Genomic DNA, 18,279 nt, shown 5'->3' on the forward strand with positions numbered 1-18,279 from the left:
AGATTTTGAGACCTGAGATTGTGACCTCGAAAGCTGGATTCGTCAGGTGTGAGCTCGAGATATCTAAAGTGCATGTTCGTGGTCCAGATGCCAAACCCTCGAAGCAAGGCGGCAACCTCGAAGTTCTTTCTAAGCTCAAAAGGCATAGCATCGGGGTATATCCGTTGTCGGATGTCTTCAGATCAAGTAGCCCGAGCTTGGCATGTGTATAAGCTCGGAGTGTAACGGCCTCGGTGGTATTTACCCACTCCGAGCTTGTCTTGGGGTAAGGTGGCTAGCTCATAACTTACCTAAAGACCTGGACCGACATGATACTGATTACCGACCTCGAACAACGTAATGGGTCATCTGATGAGACGCGTTCCATGCATTTAAAGATATTTATTGTTGTAACATCCCAATATTAAAGGGTTATTAACAAGTCTGTTATACGCCCCCTGGTCTTCAAGGGACGTTTCCTTATATATAGGAGTTGCAAAATTTAATATCATTATTTTTATTAATAAATAGGAGTATCTTCCTGAAATATGTGGGAATGAACTCTGAGAATCCTCTATAAATAGAGAGGTCATGAACATTTGTAGAGGGGGGATCTTTTGATATCTTGAGAGAAATTCTGGAGAATTCATCCCTGAAGGATTTCGAAAAAACTCCAAAGTCTTAATAAAATAGACTCGTGGACTAGGCAGAGTTAACTGCTGAACCACGTAAAATTCTTGTTGTTCTACTATATTATTCACCTACACCATAGTTCATATTATTTAATTGCTCTACATTTTAAGTTGACGAAAAACGGCGTCAACATTATATTAATATAATTATTATATATGTAGTCTTATATTAAATATTAGTACAATAATGATATTTTATAATTTTTGAATTTATATTAATATAATTGATAAATATCTATTTTTAAGTTTGTTTTAAAGGTTTATTCCGTTAAATATTTAGAATATTCTGTTAAAGTTAACAAAACAAATTGTTAAAACCAATAATTTCCGTTATCTACACATTTTTTATATAAAAGAGATATCTATTTTTATTTTAAGATATATTTATTTTATATTGTACAATAAATGAAAACGTAAAAAAAATGTTATTTGTTATTTATTAGATTTTTAATTTTTAATTTTTAAGTATTTGAAAATATATTTAATTAATTTGAAACTTTTAGTATTGTTTATTTTCTTAATCTTTTAAAATTAATTTTTTAAAATTTTTATGGATACAATTATTATTTTTAAGAAAATAAATTTGGTTTTCTTAAAAGAAAAATTAGTTTTAATAAAAATGGCACAATTTAGTAGTGGTCAAAGTTTAGGGGAAAAATACTAATTATTCTACACATGATAGTGTCACATTAACAGACAAAATGTCACGTCATCCATCTGTTAGCCACCTAGGACAAAATCTAACAGAAGTCTCATATTTCAGTAACGTGCATAATTTTGGGAGAATTTTCAACATTGCGAATCATTTGGTAGGCACAATCATATAGTAGTCATAGTTTGTGGCAAAAATATTATTTATTATTTAATTAAATATGAAGAAATATAAACTTTTTATTTTACGTGTATAATATGAAATGTCTAAAAAGCATGTTTAAGTTAGGTAAAAAGTATTTTTCATTAGTAATGACAAACTATGTCTCATCACACCATCGCATATTTAGCAATTTTATGTAATCATGTGTTTTTCAATTATAATTTTATGTAATCATGTGTTTTACCTAATTCATCTAGTTCATAACTTTTTTCAAAACAATAATTTAAATTGGTTTTAAAATAGTTAAAAATCTTTTTATTTTTCAATTTTTTTTGTAAGTGGGTGACCTTGGGCAACGACATGCAGGCGGGAAGATTTTGGTGACCTGGGCTGGGGCAACAGCATATATGCATGGACCAGAGAAAACCTATGAGACTGAGGGAGGCAGCTGGGCAAAGTTGGGCTTAAGCGAAGCAAGCGGTGACTCAACATTGGTGGGTGGTGGCCGCCGGATAACGTGGCTGTGATTTTTGTTTGGTCTTGAATTTAATATTTTTTGTTAGTAGATTTGTTTGATTTTGTTTGTTTTATTTCGATTTTTTAGATTTAATTTTGAGATTATGAGATTGAATATACTATCAAGAGACTAATAAGTTGTTAATGTTAGTTTTGATTGAGAGTTGAATATGAAATATGTGTGTTTGATTTTTGGTGATTGAATGATTGAGATTTGATTTTTTTTTTTAAATTGATTTGATTTTTGGGTATGACAAATAATATAAATTAAGAAATTTTGATTCTTTGATTATTTTGCGAGAAAAAATTAATTTTGTTTTTCAATAAATTTTAGGTTAAAGATGTTAAAATGAAGAATGTATTATTAGTTTTGGTTTGATTATTTTATGATTTTATTTCATTTTAATCAAACATATTTTGTTTTTGTTTTTAGTTGGTTAAAATTATAATTTTAGATTTTACTTAATTAAAATATATGTTTGATTAATTTTTTATTTTCAAATCAATATAAATTATTTTTTAAAATCTTATAAATTAGAGTGGATACGTAATAGTCAGTACTTAACAAAGATAATAGGTTTATTTTTTAAATTTTTTTTTTTTTTTTTACATTTTTATTGTTAGTAATTTTATTTAAAAAAAATATATGCAATCAAGTTTTCAAAAATACGATTTACAAAGTCTCATAATTATAAAAATACGGTTTTAAGAAAAACAACTCACTATATTGACCCAAAAAAAACTAACACAGAAAAACAATATATATCATAATAACTAAATATCAACCCAAAATAAACCTAAAATCAACTTGAAAAAAAATAAAAAGGCTAAACAGTAAAAGTGTAAAAACTTCCCTAAAATCATAAAATTAAAAAACAAAAAATGTTTAATCATAAAAATGAAATTTTTTAGCAAAATTAAGTATTTTCTATAAAAATCTCATAGTTAATAAAAAAAATGTAAACAACTACACTATTTTAGTAACTTTAAGCATTTTTTCCATAAAAAAATTCTGAATATTAAAGTGTTATATTTTTTTTTTTATAAATGTTGGGTATTATGCTGCAAAGTCTCCTTTAGAAATATATTTCATAGCATGGTTTTAAATCTTATGTTAATTATCATTCTCTTTCTAATTTATGGAAACATATGTTTTTAGTTTATATAGAGAAATTAGAAGAAAGAAAATATGAGATAATTTTATAATTTTTATATATATATATATTTTAATAGGAATGAATTATTATAATTTAAGGGGGGAAGCCCACTAGGATTAGGGTTGGGGTCCCAAACCGACACACAATGGCCTGAAGGTCCCAAACTAACACACAATGGCCTAAAGGACCCAAACTGCGAGGTTAAAAGTGGAGTGTCGCAAAAGTTGAACGTGCTCTTGTTACCATATTAGAGTGTGGAATATAAGTTAGAAAATATAATGTAGTGCATTGTAAGAAACATGAGGTTTCCTCTCAAATCCAATTAGTATTAAGTGAAGTAACCATTTCTTTTATAAAAGTATTATGGTTTCATATATTTTTACATCTAATATGAATATAATTGCAAACCCCATTTTGTTAGGGAAAAAAAGTTCAACAAAAATTAATCAATGTTAATATTATATATACTTTATTGTTGGTATTATTGTGTTATAAAAAAGGTCGACAAAAAATAACAAATATAATTAATAATGTTGTCTTATAGAAATACAATTAGTGGTCTGGTTTATAATATAATAATTTGTGCTAACATGTTTTGTTTGCAACAATAAAGTTTTAATAAAAGCTAAATTAATTCAATTTCGATGAATAATATTGTTCAAAATAATGCATCTATCTTCAAAAGTCACATTGACACATGTTCAATACTATAAGCTAAAATTAATTTGTTATTTTATACATGTTATTTATGTGACAAACTCATATATATTATATCTATTTATATACACATTCTTAAATTTACGTTAGTACAACTAATGTAGTTGTAAGCATAGTCTAGAGATATTACAACTCTTTTCACAAAATAGAAGTGGTCCCAAATTTGAATCTCCTACCTTAATGTTAATATTTTTAAATTTGTAACTATTTAAATAATATAAGCTAAATTTTGAAAGTATGATTGATATTAATCTAATGGCAAAACAATCATAATTAATACTAGGATTTTAACCTAATAAAATAAATATTATTTCATAATTTATAAAATGAATAAATATATCCCTTCCCTTAAAAAAATATATTAAATAAGTATAACCCTTTACTTGATTAGTTGATCTTCAGCAAAAAAAAAAACTTATAAACTATTTAAATTTTTTTTTAAATAATCATTATTTCGGCTATATAATGGAGAATGAAATTAAAAGGAAAATTTCACTATTCATACTTAATAATGCCTAAAATTACCAAAATAATCCTAGCACTGTTAATCTTTTCAATTTGATGCTAAACATTCCTCTCAACTCAAAATACCTCTATCATTATATCAAGAATCATAAAACATTCTCTTCCTCTCTCTCTCTCTCTCCCTCTCTTTCATTCTCACAAAATCCTCCCTAAAACCCACAAATTTGTATGATTTTCTTGTCGAAATCGTTGTTAGTCATCTCCATTGAAACGTGAAGTCGCCAATATCAAAGGCAACATCAATTTTGAGAGGTTTTGGAGGAGAAAAACCATGGGTAAGAAGATTATTCATTTTATGTGTTGGGTATTGTTTATTTACATTTTTTGGCTATTTCGAACAGATCTGAGTCTATATTGGTGTGTTTTTTGGAATTTTTTTAGAGAGAATTCGCGATCTAGGTTTTTCTAGGTTTTCTGCAACTGTTTTGCTCGATAAGGGCTCGATAGTATGTAGAAGAAGGTTCTTTTATGGGCTCGATGCTGCTTGATATAGTTCGATTATAGCTCGACGATTTTAGGCTTTGTTGCTCAATTGTGCTCGATGGAAAATTGATAAGGGTTCGATTGGACCACATAATATTTGGTGTAGTTGTTTTCTTGATATGTGCTCGATAAGGGTTCGATGAAGGTTTTGGTTAGGTTTTATGTTCGGTTTAATAACTTTTAGCTTAATAAGAACTCGATAAGATCTCGATGAGGGCTCGATAGAGTTCAATTGAAGCTCGATAATATATTTTTTTTCATGACTTTGTGAAAAATTGACAGTTTCTTTTAACAATTTCAATTTTTTTTTCCAACAAAGGTTCCATTGTCTACATTTTTGTATCCTAAAATGGTGTTTGGGAATTACCAGGGAATAAGTGGATTTTCAAGGACCCTCAATGCATGGTGATACCGATGGAGGATACTGTAACGTACTTGCAACTTCTTGACATATTACACAAGGAACTGAAAGTTGATAAACAGATGTATGGGTTGAAATTGGAGGTTCCTTACACATGCAACAACCAACCGTTTACACCCGTTCATGTTGAAAGTGATCTTGGTGTCCGTGCATTCTTAAGAGTAACATCTATGGAAATGTTAGCCTTGTGTGTCACTCTTGTTAAGAAGATTTCCATTGCAGATCCATATTCCACTCTCGGACTTGAGGGAGCAGCCAATACTTTAGGAGGTTCTATTGGTGACCTAAGGGACAACCAATATGAGCACAACCCCTATGTGAATGACGATCCAGTAGCTGAACATAATGAGGACTCAGGATACGATTCAGAAGCATATTTGTTGACCCTCGTTTTGGTCAACGACACGGAGTCAGATAAACGACAGGAAAATAGTACAAAGCTTGAGAAAACAATCTAATGGAAAGTAAAGAATACAAGGAATTATAGTGGTTCGGCCCCAGTGATTGGTAATGACCTACGTCCACTTGATACTATTATTAATATTGAGCTTCAAAGGTGTGATCAAAGAACTAGGGTTCCTGAGTTTCACAGACCTTAGAAGGAGAAAACAATACAAAGGATGGATAATAGTAATGCAATTCGGAAAAAGATCAAAAGAACCCCCCTTGAGCTATTTCTTGTATATTTATAGGCTCAAGGAGGGTTACATGAGTCAATTAGTCATATCCTTCCTTAATAAACGGATATTCAGGTTATAATGAAGAGATATTCTCGGATATCATTACAACTGTACAGATTTATTCATAAATATACGGAGTATACGACCAGGCTGGTCATATATAAAACTTGAACTTCGCATATGGAAATATCTCTAGTCGATAGGCGAGCAGCATCTCTGCCACCTGTCGGCCACGTGTCGAAAATTCTTGCCACATCTTCAACAACTATTTTTTGGACAAACATTTGGCCCCCACGTTTATTTATTGCGACCAACAATAAGTAAACTTAGGAAACTAACTTCTTGTATGCCCCACGAAATCTGTCAGAGTCCCTCGTGCGTTCTCAAAAACTGTGACCTAATCACGTCCAATCATGCATTTTCGGTTTCCAAGTAATCCATCTGACGGTTATTACAATCCCCCATGCCTTGAAAAAGGTAACTCATGATTACCCCTTTTCAACATATCTCAGCCATTATAAATAATCCCCGAATTTACCTTTTAACTTTTTACTAGCCATTTTCTTGCCAAGAACCTTCAAGAACTCCATCTCAGAGCTCAAAAGTTTCAAAGATCTTCCGTCGCTGTTCTAAGGATCCTCCGTTCGCACATTCAATGTCGCTTCATTTCAGAACCTCCAACCTTCATCTAGGTAAATTTTTTCAACTTTTAAGCCCTTTGACATGCCATGCATACTGCTATACGACTATTTTGATTTATGAAGTTTTTTGTGTTCTTGGGTAGAAATGCATGAGGATTGTGGGAATGTTCATTGATTCTTGATAGGGTAGTGTAGTTTTGCTCTGTAGGAGTTAGGAGCTAGTTTGATAGTCAAGATTGTAAGTTTAGGGCGTAAAATCGAAGTAAAAATTCAATTTTTAGGCTAGCTGAAAAACTGGGTTTCTCCTGCCCCTTCGGAGTCGAAAAAGCTTTTTTCAAAAAAAAATTTATTTCCGCTTTTTGATATGTTTTTCAAACTGCTCGCATAGAACTTAGTGTTTCCGTTAGAATGATGTTGGTCGTAGACGCGAGAAACGTTATTCCAACTTTCAACATAAGCTCCCAGATTGTGCGTCTTATCTCCTCCTTTCTCTGTTCGCAGTTTACATGCAAGATCCGTGGAGGAGAAAGACCTATAGACGACAACCTATTGGCTCAAATGCTCAAGGACAAAGAGCAACCATCGTCACTGACTCCTGACATCCCATTCTCTCGTGTCAATCCAAACACTTCACCCGTCCTCACTCAAATTATGGCTCGTGCCAAAACCAAAGCTCGGAAAAAGAAAACCCTAACTCCTTCACATCAACCTGCTCCTCGGGCTGAAACTCCCTCGACTAGTGGTCGAGTCGAAAATGCTCCCGATCCCAACATCCAAAGACATGCTCGACCTTGACATGCCATTCAGCCAGATGTTGAGTGGAGTTTAGTTCCTGAGAGCAGAGTGACGTTCATGATGATCACCAATTATATCAAGAAGTACGGTCTCATGGGGGTGACCTTAATCCGACCTAACCAAGACCAAAGGGCGAACCTACCCAGAGGCGTCTTCAGCGCCTAGTCGAGGTTTCACATCAAGGTAGGGGCTACCTTGCGTCTTCACTCATTTTTCCAAGGGGTGGCCAACTATTTCGGAGTTGCCCCTATTCAAATAACCCCAAACGAATATAGGATGCTCGCTGCACTCTATATCCTGTACAGCCACAAGAAATGGCCCGTGCCAACGCCTCACAAGGTCAACTACCTATTCGACCTCAAGTATAACCCCAACCAAGAAGGCACAGGGTTTTTTCACTTCTGTCATCAGGAAACCGGGCGCACCTTCCTGACTGACACCACCCATATATCAAATGTGGGGAGGTACTAGCAGGAGTACTTCCTCACAACTGACATGATCGCAGACAACCTGGCCTTCGCTCAAGGAGGTAAAACTTTCGTATCACTGGCTGTTACCTCTTCACTTAGTGTTCTCCTCCACATTTTCTTAAACTATTAATGTCTTCCAGGCCCATGGCTGCGATCAGACCCAACTCCGGACATGGAGTTGAGATCGGCGTTCCTAGCCAGCATGACTGACGTAGAAAAAAGCGTCAAGCATCCGGTTACAGAGGAAAATCTTAGGCTGGTTGGCCTCTTGGCCCCACATTAGGACATGAGGGAGTCAACTGCAGGGAGTGCCACAGCTGAAGAGGAACCCGAGCAGCAACCACCAGCGTCGCCTCCACGAAGGAGGCCGACTGGGGTCATGATCAGGGAACCTGCTGGGACACCTCCAGTAGAGAGGCCCTCTGTCCCCCTGGGAAAGGGAAAGAAGAAGGTCACTGAGCCTGTCGAAGACTCGGACGAGTCCTCAGACGAGAATGGTACAGTTTTTTCGCTTTTAGATAGCTTGCCAATTCCCTTTCACCTATTCGACGGGGACGACAATTTTAAATATGCTCCAAATTTAGGCCCAGACTTCTTCATGTCAGAGAGTGAGTATAAGACTAATAGAGTCTATAGGATAGCGACCAGTAATAATAGCTCGGGTATTTGACTTTGCAATCTTTCTTTATTTCTTCACCTAATGTTATATACTTAGTCGTTTATGCTATCTCACTGTTCGATATTTTGCTTCTTTTTCAGACATGGACTCCGTAAATGTGTTCGATATTTACAAAACTCCTAAGGCTACCACGGCTCCCTCGAGCAAAAAGAAGACAAGCAAGAGGCACCACGAGGAAAGCAGCAAAGCGCCTCAGGCAAAGAAGCCTCGCAATGCAGGCCCTCCGGAGGATAGGCCCTCCGCCACCACAACTCCATCTTCTCCCCGCGAGCAGAAGATTCCTCCTGCTCCAGCTGGATCAACTCCTCCTCCCGCGGCCCCGACCGACCAAACTCAGCAGGCCGATCCTGTTCAACTGGGGACAACATAACTGGTCGCGCCTTTAAATTGGTCAAGGAGAGGGTCGCTAAGATTGTGAAGCACGACCGCTGCCAAGAGGCAATGGCTGCGACAGAAGCGATGGATGTTGACCTGATCCTGAACCGCGCCCTGAACGAGTTGACCAGTGTAGATCATCTTTTTCTGCGAAAACGTGTCTTCTTTATTTTATAGTTAGTCTAACTTCTGCTCCAACTGCAGGCCATGCTGACCCTCACTGCCAGCCGTATTTGCTCAGGTGCTGTCACCGAGCAGGCTAGAACTTTGGAGCAACGACACGAGGATGAACTTAAAGCTGCCGAGGAAAAATACGCTGAACAGCTGGCAGTGGTGCTTGAGGAAAAGGCTAAACTGGCTAAGGAGTTGGAGGAGAAGCAGAGGTCTCTAGACAAAGCTCATGAGAAGAGGGACCAATTTAAGGAGTCTAACAGTTTCAATTTTCGCGCAGCCCAACAGCTCGAGGTGGACTTGGTTGCGAGTAGGCAGGAGAATTCTACCCTGGAGGGCCGGATCGAGGAGCTCGAGAAAGCCAATGCCAGCAACTTGGAAAGGTACAAGAGTGCCACTCTTCGATGCTTCTATGATTTCTAGAAGCATAACCAAGGTGCCAACTTCGACTACCTTCCCGAGAATGCGAGAGACGCCGAGATTGCTCGTTGCGCTGCTCAGCTGGCCGAGGAAGAAAGGTCAAGGGTTCCTGCTTCCCCTGAAATCTCGCTAGCTGCTGGGATGGATGGGGCAGACAACGAGGCTGCAGGCGTCGTCGATCAAGGCCCTCCTCAAGATCCTCTGACTGCTTAAGCTTTTTCTTTTTCTATTTTATCTTTTTAACTACATGACCTACGGGTTGTGATGTAAATACAATATATTTTTTGTTGCTGCATGGGCAGCTTTTACTTTTATTTGAACAATTACATCCGAGTAGCGACTGCTCGCGGTGTAAAAGGATTCGTTTTGACATTATAATATATTTGCATATTATTATAACATCTGTTCGCATGACCGAACTTAGCATAGCACTTTGGTTTGATTTAACAAAATATCAAAATTTTGAAAAATACTCTAAGTGCCCTAGCATGCTTTCACTTATTTTGCTCATGTGTTTACATAACTTTTAATGATATGCTTTGCTTACTTGTACCTTATATGCCCCCCAAGTGATCGAGGAGCTTTAGGTCCTTGGTCACTTGCCTTGACCAGAACCTGTTCGATCATTACTGCTCGTAGCAATATGATTAGAATTATAATACAACAAAACAACACACGTAATGAGCAAATACTTGTAATAAATACAATAGTTGGCAAGAAATGACTGGTTGAGCACAGTCCCTTTTATCTCTCATAATAAATGGAGTAAACATGTCTGTACGAGTGATCAATAAGATCTTACACTTTTTCAAAACTTGTAAAAAGTAAAATTTATAAAAGCCAATTCTTTAAGAAGAATTATTCATTGGTAATACTTGCACATGTGTTCTCCATTCCAATAGCGAGGAACGATATCTTCGTTTAAGCGTGCAAGTTTATAAGTTTCTGGGTGAAGGACCTCATCAATCTGGTATGGCCCTTCCCAATTAGGCCCGAGCACTCCAGTAGCTTGGTCGCGGGTGTTTAGAAAAACTCTTCGGAGTACGAGGTCTCCAACACTGAATTTTCTTTCTTGCACTTTAGAGTTGAAATACCGGGAGACCTTTTGCTGGTACGTAGCTACTCGGAGCTGAGCTTGTTCATGCTTCTCATCAATTGAATCCATGGATTCCATCAATAGCTGGCTGTTAGAGTCTTGGTCGTATGTCAATCTGCGATGTAAGGGTGGATCTAACTCGATAGGCAACATAGCTTCATACCCGTACGCCAAGGAAAATGGGGTATTACCTGTTGCTGTTCGGTGGGAAGTTCTGTACGACCAAAGAACTTCAGGCAACTGCTCTGGCCATGCTCCCTTAGCTTCTTCAAGTATTTTCTTTAGGGTATCCTTCAGCGTTTTGTTAACTACTTCGACTTGCCCATTCGCTTGGGGATGAGCGACTGAAGAAAAGCTTTTGATAATATCATGCCATTTGCAGAAGTTCGTGAATAGATCACTTCAAACTGGGTGCCATTATCTGAGACTATCTTCCTTGGTAATCCATAGCGACAAATGATGTTCTTGACTATGAAGTCAAGCACTTTCTTGGTCGTTATGGTTGCGAGTGGCTCAACCTCAGCCCATTTGGTGAAGTAGTCGACGGCAACTACTGCATACTTTACACCACCTTTCCCTGTAGGCAAAGATCCAATTAGATCTATTCCCCAAACTGCGAAGGGCCATGGAATCTGTATTTGCTTTAACTCGTTGGGAGCTGCTCGTGGGATTTTAGAAAATCTCTAACACTTGTCACACCTCTGCATGAACTCCATTGAGTCTTCATTCATGGTTGGCCAGAAATAGCCCTGCCTTAGGATCTTTTTTTACAGACTTTGCCCCCCAACGTGGTCCCCGCAAAAACCTTTGTGCACCTCTTTCATCAATTCTTTGGCTTTGTCCTTTGTAATACATCTAAGGAGTGGCAGTGAGTATCCCCTTCGGTATAGGATCCCATCGACCAGGATATACCTAGTAGCTTATCGCTGAAGGGTCCTGGCTTTGTTTCTATCCGCTGGTAGCACGCCGCTTGACAGATACTCTATATATGGTGCCATCCATGTATCTTCCATCTAGATGACCAGAGTGGTTTCTAGTGCTTGGATGCTTGGTGCCGATAGGCGCTTGACTGGCACTATGTTCAAAGTATCAGCATCCTTTGCACTTGCCAACTTTGGCAAAGCATCCGCGTTGGAATTCTGATCGCGAGGTACTTGCTGGAGAGTGTATCTGTCGAACTAGGCTAACAGATCCTTTGCTTTGTTCAGATAGGCGACCATCTTCAAACCTCGCGCCTGGTACTCTCCCAAGACTTGATTCACCACCAATTGTGAATATTTATAGATTACAAGCACTTTTATGTTCATATCCTTGGCTAACCACAATCCAGCGAGTAGTGCTTCATATTCAGCTTCATTGTTAGAAGCAGTGAAGTCAAATCTGATTGCACAATGAAATCGATGCCCTTCCAGCGTTATTAATATCACTCCTGCTCCTGAGTGGGATTCGTTGGATGAGCCGTCTGTGAACAATTTCCACGAGGGTGCTTGGATTTGACATTCAGGCTCGCTGGGTTCTTCAGTCTGCTCACCACCCGCGAGCTCTGTGAATTCATCAATGAAGTCAGCCAAGGCTTGTCCTTTTATCGCTGCTCGTGGCAAGTAAGATATGTCGAACTGCCCGAGTTCGACTGTCCACTTTAGCAATCTACCTGCAGCCTGTGGCAATCTACTTGTCGAAGAGGCTGGTCGGTCAAGACTATCATTGGATGAGCTTGGAAGTAAGGCCGCAGCTTCCTAGAGGAAAAAACCAAACAATAGGCCAACCTTTCAATGGGGGGATACCTCAACTCTGCTCTAATCCGATCAGCCTTGTGCTTACATAATAGACAGCCTTCTGCACACCTTCTTCTTCTCTTACTAGAACAGCACTAGCAGCGTAATCCGTGATTGCCAAATAGATGAACAAAGTCTCTTTATTGACCGGCTTTGACAGGATGGGTGGTTGCGCCATATGCGTTTTTAGTGCTTGAAAGGCCTGTTCGCACTCAACTATCCATTCAAATTTCTTATTGCCTCTGAGTAGGTTGAAAGATAGGACGCACTTGTCTGTCAATTTTGAAATGAATCTACTGAGAGCAGAAATCCTCCCGGTCAGGCTTTGGACATCCTTAATCTTTACTGGCGACTTCATCTCGATCAGGGCTTTTATTTTCTCGGGATTAGCTTCAATTCCTCTTGAGTTAACTATAAATCCCAAGAACTTCCCTAATTCTACTCCGAAGGAGCATTTAAGGGGATTTAACTTCATCCTATATTTATTCAGGACATTGAAGCATTCCTGCAAATCCCTTACATGCCCTTCTGCTTTCTTCAACTTAACCAGCATGTCGTCGACGTAAACCTCCATGTTTGTGCCAATCAGCTCCTTAAATATGTGGTTGACGAGTCTCTGGTAAGTCGCACCAGCGTTTTTCAAACCAAAGGGCATCACCTTGTAACAGTAGAGCCCTGTATCAGTTCGAAAGCTAGTGTGATCCTCATCAGGGGGGTGCATACTGATCTGATTATACCCGGAGTATGCATCCACGAATGAGAGGATCTCATGCCCTGCAGTGGCATCGACCAGCTGGTCGATCCTCGGGAGTGGGAACAATTTTTGGGGCAGGCTTTATTTAGGTCTGTAAAAACCACGCACATATGCCACTTGCCATTCGGCTTGGGCACTAGGACGGGATTAGAGACCTATGATGGATAAAATGCCACCCTGATGAATCCATTCTCCTTCAGCTTCTCGACTTCCTCCTTCAAGGCCTTTGATCTATCTTTGTCGAGCAGCCTTATTTTTTATTGAACTGGTGGAAAGCTTTTGTCGATGTTCAGGACATGGCTGATGACTGCAGGATCTATCCCGACCATGTCTCTGTGCGACCAGACAAAGACATCCTGGTTCCTCCTTAAGAACTCCACCAGTACTTGTTTTGTTGTTGTCTCTAAGTTTTTACCGACTTTCACAACTCTGGTCGGATTTTCCTCATCGAGTTGGACCTCTTCAAGGTCCTCGATGGGTCCCACTTCTTCTTCAAAATCCCCAAAACGAGGATCTAAGTCTCTATCCTCACTTTGGGCAACGCCCTATTTGGTGAGACTATCACTTGAGCGGGCTTGAACATCAGTTGCCATTTGCAACTCCTTTCCGGTGGCATCTCTCGATACACCCTTCTTTGCCTTGGTGATCGAGGCATTGTAGCACTCCCTCGCTTCCCTCTGGTTTGCAAACGTGCATCCTACCCCTGCATCCGTTGGGAATTTCATTGCTAGGTGCCATATAGAAGTGACGGCTTGCAGGTCGACCAGAATTAGTCTCCATATCACAGCGTTGTACACTGAATTACAATCAACTACTATACAAGTAGTGAGTAATGTCCTGTTAGGAGGTGCAGTGCCTGTTGTGACTGGGAGTCTAATCGTCCCTACTTGGGCGAGCCCTTCTCCGGAAAAACCATAAATGGTTTGATTGCATGGCTCCAGGTCTTTCATGGAAAACTTCATCCTTTCTAGTGAGGACTTATATAGGATGTTGACCGAACTTCCTGTATCGACCAACACCCTTTTCACCATCATGTTCATGATCTGTACGTCCACGACCAGCGGATCAGCAGAGAAGGTGATCAGTTCCTCCTCTGTTCGAGCCTTTTTTGGTGCTCGATCCTCAACACTCATCATCTCGATGTCCTGGTCGTGGCGCAGGGTTAAGCATATCGTTCCCTCACTTTCCCACTATCTCCAGCAAGATGTGGGCCTCCGCAGATGGTGAGTAGGGTACCTGCCACGGGAGCTGGGCTGTAAAGGTGGCGAGCGTTGGCGTGCAGGCACTGACTCGTTGCCACCTTGAGCCTCTCACTGAGAACCCCCCACGACTCGCACATATCTTCTTAAATGTCCCTATCTTATCAGGAACTCAATTTCGTCCTTCAGCTGGTTATACTCATTGGTGTCGTGCCTGTAGTCGTTTTGAAAATGACAGAACTTTGTTGAATCTCTCTTGGAGATATCTTTCCTTATTGGCGCGGGTCGTTTGTAGGGCACACTCGAGCTGGTCGCCTGGTAGACCTCGGCTCGACTTTCAACAATGGCAGTGTAATTGGTGAATCTCGGTTCATACCAATTACCTTTGGGGCGCTTACTCTCGGAGGTCGAGGGTTCATTGCTCGCCCGCTTTCCACCATTCTTACCATTGCCATTCCCGTTGCCTTTGCTGTTGCCATTGGACTTCGACCCGTTGGCGGATTCTTCCTTGGGCCCCTTGTCTTTTGCTGGCGATTTCCCTTCATTGGCAATCGCGTCTTCGAGCTTGATGTATCGATTAGTTCGATCTAAAAAATCCTGGGTACTTTTAACCCCATGCTTTCTGAGGCTACTCCAGAGGGGAGAATGGCGCCTAACCCCAGCAGTTAGGGCCATCATCTTGCCTTCATCGCCCACAGTCTTGGCTCCAGCTGCAGCTCGTATGAAGCGCTGAACGTATTCCTTCAGGGGCTCTCCCTCTTTCTGGCGTATCTCGACCAGTTGGTTCACCTCAGTGGGGTGCACACGACCCGCATAGAACTGTCCGTAAAACTCCTTCACGAACATCTCCCAGGATACTATACTTGCAGGAAGGAACTTAAAGAACCACTCCTGGGCGGAATTAGAAAGTGTTGCTGGGAAGTTCCTGCAGTGAGCATCTTCAGAGACTTTCTGAATGTCCATTTTTTTCTCAAACTTGTTGACATGAGATACTGGGTCTCCATACCTGTCAAAATTTGGCAGTGTTGGCATCTTGAACTTACTGGGGGTTTCTGCCACAACAATCCTCTGTACGAAAGGGGTGCCTCTCCTCCAATCGTACTCAATGTGTGATGTCCGCCCCCCGACCAGCTGCTGCACAGCCTGGTTTAGGGCATCGATTTGAGCCTGAACAACTTCTGGGATTACTGGGGCCTCTGGTACCGGGGGAATGTACTCATCGTGCCTTTCTCGGCGGTCGTTGAGTACATGCCTCAAATCATCGTCTCTCCGTCGCTGCTCGCTGGCTCCAAGCTGACTAACGACGTTATTCTACCTGGGCTGCCCCCTAGGGTTATGACCTGCTGGTTGGTCTTCTCTTGGTGGGGGGCTCCTGCCTCCACCTCTCTCTTCATTCCTCCGACCAGCATTTCCTCTGCCTGAGTTGGCTTCATTGTAGTCGTGGCCATCTCTGAACTGTGGCTGGCTACGGTGCGACCGACTATTCCCTCTGTTGCCTCCTTGGGCTGACATTTCCCGAGCATTAGGGGGAGGCCTGCGCTGGTCGGTGGGTCCCCGTGCATTGTCATGTCGTGGGGGGACCCTGACCGCAGAGCCCGTCTCTGAGTTCCTCATGTTGGCAGAAGGACGCTGGCCCCTGCTCGGTGGATACGACTCTTCACCCCCTGGGCGTCTAGGGCTGTGGGGCTGTTACCCGGCCCTATTCTGCCTCGGGCACGAGGGATTGGCTCAGCCAACCTGAGACGGAGGCTGCGTCTCAGGATCCCTAGGTGGGACATCATCCTGAGGCATAGGTGGCTGCTCCAGCCTCTGGGGCTTATTGGCTGGAGTGGAGGACTAGGATTGGGGCCCCTTTGAGGTGGTCCGTTTAGAGGCTGATCTGGCTGGGAGGCTGGCGCAACCTGATTCCTAGCCAGCTGGATGGCTGCTTCAAGGGCTGCCATGGCATCCCTCTGTCGACGGTCCATCTCCATCTACTGCTTGCTCATCTCCTGGCGCTGGCGCTCTATCTCCCTTTGATGCGACGCCATTATCTCGGCAGCACTCTCTTGATTGGCCCTCATATTGGCCAACTCATCTTGCAACACCCCCAATGTTGCCTTCAGGGACTTAGAATCCAACTCCTCCTCATCAAACTCCAAATGAGGTTCGTCCTCAGCAACATTTGGGGGAGGAGGCTGGGATGGTGCAGCGGCAGCCTGTCCAGTCTTCTTGGTAGTTTTCGCCATTAGAACTTTTGTCAAGCTCTCAATGAAAGCACCAGAATGTTGACCCTCGTTTTGGTCAACAACACGGAGTCAGATAAACGACAGGAAAATAGTACAAAGCTTGAGAAAACAATCTAATGGAAAGTAAAGAACACAAGGAATTATAGTGGTTCGACCCCAGTGATTGGTAATGACCTACGTCCACTTGATACTATTATTAATATTGAGCTTTAAAGGTGTGATCAAAGAACTAGGGTTCCTGAGTTTCACATACCTTAGAAGGAGAAAACAATACAAACGATGGATAATAGTAATGCAATTCGAAAAAAGATCAAAAGATCCCCCCTTGAGCTATTTCTTGTATATTTATAGGCTCAAGGAGGGTTACATGAGTCAATTAGTCATATCCTTCCTTAATAAACGGATATTCAGGTTATAATGAGATATTCTCGGATATCATTACAACTGTACAGATTTATTCATAAATATACGGAGTATACGACCAGGCTGGTCGTATATAAAACTTGAACTTCGCATATGGAAATATCTCTGGTCGATAGGCGAGCAGCATCTCTGCCACATGTCGGCCACGTGTCGAAAATTCTTGCCACGTCATCAACAGCTATTTTTTGGATAAGCAATATTATAGTGCAGAAGTGGTGATTGACATGTCTGATGATTTGCAAGTCGAACAAGTACAAGAACAACCAGTACGTCCTATTGCACGGGCAAACCCACCAAGTCAAGGACGTCGAACACTTGGCACCAGCTCTAGTCGTTCTGGTGGAACAGAATATAAAAGTATAGGGAGCGTTCCAATATATTCAACAGAATATCACAGAAGATGGAGTGCTCTCATGTTTACAAAAGAAGATATCATGGTTTCTAGTTGATCTGAAACACCCTCATCTGGCGTACCGTTGGGAGAACTACACCATGGGAAGACTTTTGAAAACAAGATGGAATTGAAAACCAAAGCGGCTCTCTTCGCAATGAAGAATAATTTTGAATTTATGGCTAAGAAGTTTGGTACTGATGTGTTGTATATTACTTGCAAGGATCCTGATTGTGGTTGGAGAATAAGGGGGAAAAAGTAGCATAATCGGAGATGTTTGAGATCGTTGTTTATAATAGTGTACATACTTTCTCACTAGAATAGCGACAGAAAGACCACCGTCAAGCAGCAACTAGGGTCATTGGGCAACATTTCAAGAACAAATATGCTACTGATTGCACTAGCTACCTGTCAAACAACATAAAGGAGGATATTGAGAATAATTTTGGGATCGATATGAGTTATATAAAGGCTTGGAGATGCAGAGAGAAGGCACTCGGTTATGTCAGGGGGACACGTGAAAAATCGTACTCCAAGTTACCTTCTTACTTGTACATGCTGCAGCAAAAGAATCTAGGTACAATAACTGATTTTGTCACAGAGGACAGTCACTTTCTTTACTATTTCTTCTCACTTGAAGTTTGTAGAAGGGGATTTACATCATGTCATCCTGTTATATGTGTGAATGATACTTTCTTGAAGTCAAGGCAGGGCCGGCCCTGGGCATAGGCGGGCTAGGCCCATGCCTAGAGCCCACCGCTACCCAGGGCCCAAAAATATCATGTAAATTCTTATTGGTTTGGAATGTATTTATATTACTAAATATTAGTTTAATTTTATTTAAAATTACATAAAAAAAATTACATATACAAAAGGGC

The 18,279-nt window shown here is 40.5% G+C and overlaps 1 protein-coding gene across 1 annotated transcript; it reads left to right on the plus strand.

Moving 5' to 3' along the window:
- The first annotated feature begins 8,269 nt into the window (after nucleotides 1-8,269).
- Nucleotides 8,270-9,748, plus strand: LOC133799701 (uncharacterized). The gene is made up of 4 exons (XM_062237703.1): nucleotides 8,270-8,387; nucleotides 8,650-8,918; nucleotides 9,149-9,418; nucleotides 9,539-9,748. Exons 1-4 carry the CDS (start codon nucleotides 8,270-8,272, stop codon nucleotides 9,746-9,748), a joined length of 867 nt encoding a protein of 288 aa, XP_062093687.1.
- The last annotated feature ends 8,531 nt before the right edge of the window (nucleotides 9,749-18,279 follow it).

This window comes from Humulus lupulus, chromosome 9 (assembly GCF_963169125.1).
Source record: "Humulus lupulus chromosome 9, drHumLupu1.1, whole genome shotgun sequence".
Taxonomy (NCBI): Eukaryota; Viridiplantae; Streptophyta; class Magnoliopsida; order Rosales; family Cannabaceae; genus Humulus; species Humulus lupulus.